We start from the raw sequence: 5,182 nt of genomic DNA, 5'->3' as shown, positions 1-5,182 counted from the left end.
TTGTGACACCTCCCGGACTGCGTCCAGGTGTTACCCTCTGGACCGCAGGATCTTCTGTGAAACGTCAGCCAACAGCAGCGTCTGCCTCAACAGATAGGTGCGATAATTAGTTGAGATCACTCACGTAAAAGCTCTGAGCGGAGGGTGTGACCTAGGCGCTCAATAATCAGCTGCTAGCTCTCAGGCTGAAGTTGAGGCCGGGGGGTCCCAGACCCAGGAGCTCTGCCTGGTGGCGGGCCGCGTCGCAGTTCCAGCCGCGCATCAGTCGAAAGCGTTTTTACCTACCTACTACAGCGCATCACTAAGCAGGCAGCATCACTAGGAACAAAGCTCGTGGAGATCGTGATGGAATTCCAGCTGAGCTATTTCAAATCCTAAAAGATGATGCTGTTAAAGTGCTGTACTCAATATGCCAGCAAATTTGGAAAACTCATCAGTGGTCACAGGAGTGCAAAAAGTCAGTTTGCATTCCAATCCCAAAGAAAGGTAATGCCAAACAGCGTTCAAACGACCGCCACTCCCTAAACGCTTTGTAAATCCGTGCCTTCCCCCGGGTGCTTCATTCCCTTCGCTCAGCGCCGTCTTGCGGCGAGTCTTGGTCATCGTCTCTTGTCAGCACCATTCTTCAAGAAAACTCTGGGAGCTCTGGCGCGGAGTCTGGGAACTCGAGCTTGAGAGGAGCAGGGCCGCGATGGCCCACCTTCCAGGGAAAAGAGGACTGAGCTTCGTAGGAAGGTCGCTTGTGAAGAGACTTGTCTACTTCCTCCCTAGCGTCGCCCCAAAGAGAAGCCTCGACCTAGGGCTGAAGAAAAGGTGGAGTTTAGACGCTGGAAAGAGCTTCAGCATCTCGAGTCGGGATAGCGCGGTTTTAGCGGGATGGTCACAGGGTGGCCTGGCACCTCTATCCCTGAGGGTCTGGGCCAGTGAGGGTGCGCCTTGCCTGGCTCAGGCCCCCCAGAAAGAAAAAGCGGAGTCAGCCTCGGCTGTGGCGGGCCCCGGACGTGTGTCTCAGCACTTTCTATTGTCATCCCCGAGGGCTGGGGCCAGGTCAGCGGCTGCGGGAAAGGCCTCGGCCCCACCCCCACGCCCGGGGACACCAGAGCTGACCTCAGCCTGCCCGCTGACTCAGCTCCCCCTACCCGGGCGGGAGAGGGTGCGGGGAGGGGGCGAGGCCTGGTATAAAGCCCCGCACGCCCAGCCCTCGCGCAGCCTCTCCATTTCCGTCGGTACCGCGCTCGCCCACCTACCTGGTGAATATTCGGAGCTGGGGCGGGGTCTATTTGGGCGGGGAGGGCGAGATGGAAAAGAGCTGCTAGCAGCTCGGGTCCAAACCGCGGGTCCTTCACCTCCCAACGGGATCGGGCGGGTCTGGGCCGGGAGGGGGCCCTGGGGACGCTGAGCGCCTGGTCCCGTCCTTGTCCACAGCGCCATGAGCAGCGCCCCGGCGCAGGGTCCCGCGCCCGCCAGCCTCACGCTCTGGGATGAGGAGGACTTCCAGGGCCGCCGCTGCAGGCTGCTGAGTGACTGCGCCAACATCGGCGAGCGCGGAGGCCTGCGCCGGGTGCGCTCGGTCAAGGTGGAAAATGGCGCGTGAGTGATGCCCCCGGCATGGTTGGGCTGGGTTGAGAGGCGCCAGGCTCCCCTGGCCCAAGCTCCGAAACTGGGACCTTGACTCCCAGCCCTCCATTCCCCAGACTGTAGAGAAACCTTGCCTGAGAGAGACCCACCAAGATGGAAAAACCCTAGGTGTCCTCAAAACTCCCCACCAGCCCCAAGACAAATCACGAGACAGACTCTATCCTCGTGCGAGCCAAAGGGATAAAGGCAAGAAGCAACCCTTGGCAGGACTCCGTGAGGCCAGCTTGAGCCCTGAAGGGGTTAGTTCACAGCATAGTTTTGTCCTCTCCAAATTTAGATGTCTCTAAGCTTCTTTTAACAACAACAACAACAAAAAGCCAAGTCCCTTCCACTCCCCCCACCCTGGCTTCCTAGAGACGGCCCTCGGGAAAGCTGAGGTCCCAGAGCTATTACAGTTTGTTGCTATCACAGGTTGCTACCACAGGTTAGGGGCTCCCTACACCTACATTTGCAGGGACCTATCCTTGCCGTAGACATGTTTGTTCGAGTGATTCTCATAGACTGGAAAATTCTTTCCAGCCTGGGAGCCCTGAGCTGGAATCCTGGACCCCTCCAGCCCCAGATAGCAGCCGGCTTTGGGTTTCTAGCCTCTAGAGGGACTGGGTTGCCTTGGGATGAGAGTGTCAGGGGAAGGGCCTGGGGTGGAGGAAAAGATTGGTTTTCCTAGCAAGCAAGGGGGTGTGAGGCTGGAGGGTGGGGGTTGGGGAGAGAGGAATGAATGAGGCTGGAGCAGAGGCCTCCCAGCTTCCCTTATCTTCCCCCAGTTGGGTGGCCTTTGAGTACCCTGACTTCCAAGGACAGCAGTTCATTCTAGAGAAGGGTGACTATCCTCGCTGGAGTGCCTGGAGCGGCAGTGCCGGCCACCACAGCGACCAGCTGCTCTCCTTCCGGCCAGTGCTCTGCGCGGTAAGCACAGCCCTCCCCCTCCTCCCCTGCAGCCTAGCTCCAGGTCCTGGCTCCACCACAGCACCTGGGAAAGACCATCCACTCAGTGTACAGGGGTGTGTAAACACAACTCCTAGACGGGTAGTAGCGGCATTACTTCTCAGAACCAGAGAGTTCTCCAAAAGTTTAAAATGTGGGCTAAACCAGGCGTCAGAAATCAGCACCATGGACAGCGCCACAACCGTGAAGGTCTTGAGCTCCATTTCTCACTTCCAGTCCTCCACACTCATCAGCGAGCGCTTTTGTTTTCACACAGCCCTGTGAGGTCGGGGTAACTGTTGTTAACCTTATACATTGGTGTGGAAATGGGGCTCGAAGGGCAAAGTGGTTTACCTCTGCTCACAAAACTTAACATGCAGACAAGACTAGAACTCAATCAGGGATCAAGGTTGGAAAAGGGATGGTCTGGGTGTGTATGTTTCGGGGAGGGGGGGAAAGGGTTGTTAGTGAATCAAATATACTGGAGGGGAGGATCTGGGGCTGTGGGGTGGAGGACAGAGAGCAGGTACTGACTCAGGCCAGGTTCTCCATTCCAGGAAGCCAAGGAGTCCTGCAGGGAGAAGGTCCTGGGACAAGGGGAGCCCAGACTCAACAAACACTGATGATTCTGCCATCACTCTTTGCTGGGTCCTACCCTATGAGTGGCTATGCCCAGGGTCCTGGGCAGGGGAGTGGATAGTCAATGAGGCCTTTGGGAAACTGTCTTGCATAGTGGACCAGATTTCTCTTAGGACCTCTAATTTTCCTCCTGCAAAACAGGTCCATGTCACAAGATTCTTTATTTTTGACCTGGAAGGGTCTCTGGAAATCTCCCTTCTAGTCTCACCACCCCAATCCAAAGCCATGGAAGGGACCAGGCTTGGGACTTCTGAGCACCCCAGCTTCTCAGACTGATATGGAGCTGATGGAGTGAACTCTGGGTGTGCTTGTAGACCCTGTCTTCACTGCTTGTGTTGGGCAGGAGGACTGGAGGAGTGGGGCTGAGAATGTATCCATTAGCACCTCTTTGGAGGGTCTGACCTGTCCACTTCCCCTTCTCGTTCCTCAGAACCACAGTGACAGTCGTGTGACACTGTTTGAGGGGGAAAACTTCCAGGGCTGCAAGTTTGAACTCAATGATGACTACCCATCCCTGCCTTCCATGGGCTGGGCCAGCAAGGATGTGGGTTCCCTCAAAGTCAGCTCTGGAGCGTGAGTCCTGGGCCTGCAACAGGGGAGTAAAGCAGGGAGGCAATGGGGACCAGGGAGGAGGGTGAGGAAAGGTGACAGTGCTAAGAGACACAATGAACATACATGTTGGGGGATGGGGGATTGGAGGAGTGAGGTCGTGGGAGACTTAGAGGCAAGGGGAAGTGAGATGATGGAGAAGATGGGGAAGGCGGGGGCAGGTAATAGGGGAATAGGAGTCAGGGGAGCAGTGTGGGGTAGAGGAAGGAATCGAAAACCTGAGTGAGGAGGCAATGGAGGGTGGGAATAGGCGATGAGAGGAGGAAGATGTTAGGAAGACCTGGAGCAGTAGACAGGGCAGGGAGAGACCATGTAGGGAAAACTGAAGCCATGATTTTGGAGGTGGGAATTGGGAGCTGAGAAAGGAGGACCGGCAATGGAGACATCACTGGGGGTGGGGGCAGAGCCTACTTATCACCTCTGTGCCTTCACTCGTCTAGGTGGGTGGCCTACCAGTATCCGGGCTACCGGGGCTACCAGTATGTGTTGGAGCGGGACCACCACAGTGGGGAGTTCCGTAACTACAGCGAATTCGGCACGCAGGCCCACACCGGGCAGCTGCAGTCCATCCGGAGAGTCCAGCACTAAGTTTCACAGCCCCAGCGCCTCCCCTGAGGACCCTCAATAAAGGCTCCTGAACCTGCCTGCCCCTCTTGCCTCCTTCTCGGTGCCTTGCTTTGTGATCTTCACCCTCATCTTTCTAAGAGTCTTTCTCTGCCAGCCTAACCATTCCTTTGGGCTCCAGGATCCTTGACTATGGAGCCTACACTGGCTTAGAATCTAAGTGGCTGAGATGGGGCTGAGATGAAACTGCTGTTAACCATCCTGAGGAACTTGTTAAATACAGCCAGCCCCACACCTCTCCATGATAGAGACCTATCAGCTTGGACCAGGGGGTCCTGCTAGCCCAGATAGCACCTTTGCCATCCCCTGGTTTGAGTGCACACGATGCCATGGCAGGGCTCGTAGCTGAATTTCAACCTTCACACAGCCCCCCTGGGCCAGGCACCATCATACAGGGCAGGGCGTCCTTAACTCTGTGCAGGAGCCCCTTTGGGCTCCTCTCTAACCCCCACCCCTCACAGGCATTTCCAGCCTTTCTCTTCATCCTGGCTCCCTATCCAGCCTGAGGGAAACTTGCACCCATTTCCCAGTTATGTAGAATCTCCGCCAGACAGAGCAAGGGTGTGAGAGGGGTAATTGGTGGGAGGTCCCACTGCCTTCTAGGGGAGACATCCTATCTCTAAGCTGAGCCTCAGACCCTTTGAATAGCAATCCTTCATGTGGTAGTGAACTCAAGCATTTTACAAAACATCTTCATACCTTGCCTCTCGGCTGTCTCAAACAACTCCCTCCTCATTCTTCCTTCCCA

At 56.3% G+C, this 5,182-nt stretch overlaps 1 protein-coding gene across 1 annotated transcript; it reads left to right on the top strand.

Moving 5' to 3' along the window:
• Positions 1–1,209: 1,209 nt before the first annotated feature.
• CRYBA2 (crystallin beta A2) lies at positions 1,210–4,455 on the top strand. The gene is made up of 5 exons (NM_174524.2): positions 1,210–1,250; positions 1,426–1,590; positions 2,403–2,544; positions 3,632–3,774; positions 4,251–4,455. The coding sequence occupies exons 2-5, from the start codon at positions 1,430–1,432 to the stop codon at positions 4,396–4,398; spliced, it is 594 nt and encodes a 197-aa protein (NP_776949.1). The 5' UTR covers positions 1,210–1,250; positions 1,426–1,429; the 3' UTR covers positions 4,399–4,455.
• Positions 4,456–5,182: the final 727 nt, after the last annotated feature.

This window comes from Bos taurus, chromosome 2, assembly GCF_002263795.3.
Source record: "Bos taurus isolate L1 Dominette 01449 registration number 42190680 breed Hereford chromosome 2, ARS-UCD2.0, whole genome shotgun sequence".
NCBI classification, from domain to species: Eukaryota; Metazoa; Chordata; class Mammalia; order Artiodactyla; family Bovidae; genus Bos; species Bos taurus.
Note: the sequence above shows the minus strand (reverse complement) of the source record. Positions and strands in the feature narration are given on the sequence as shown.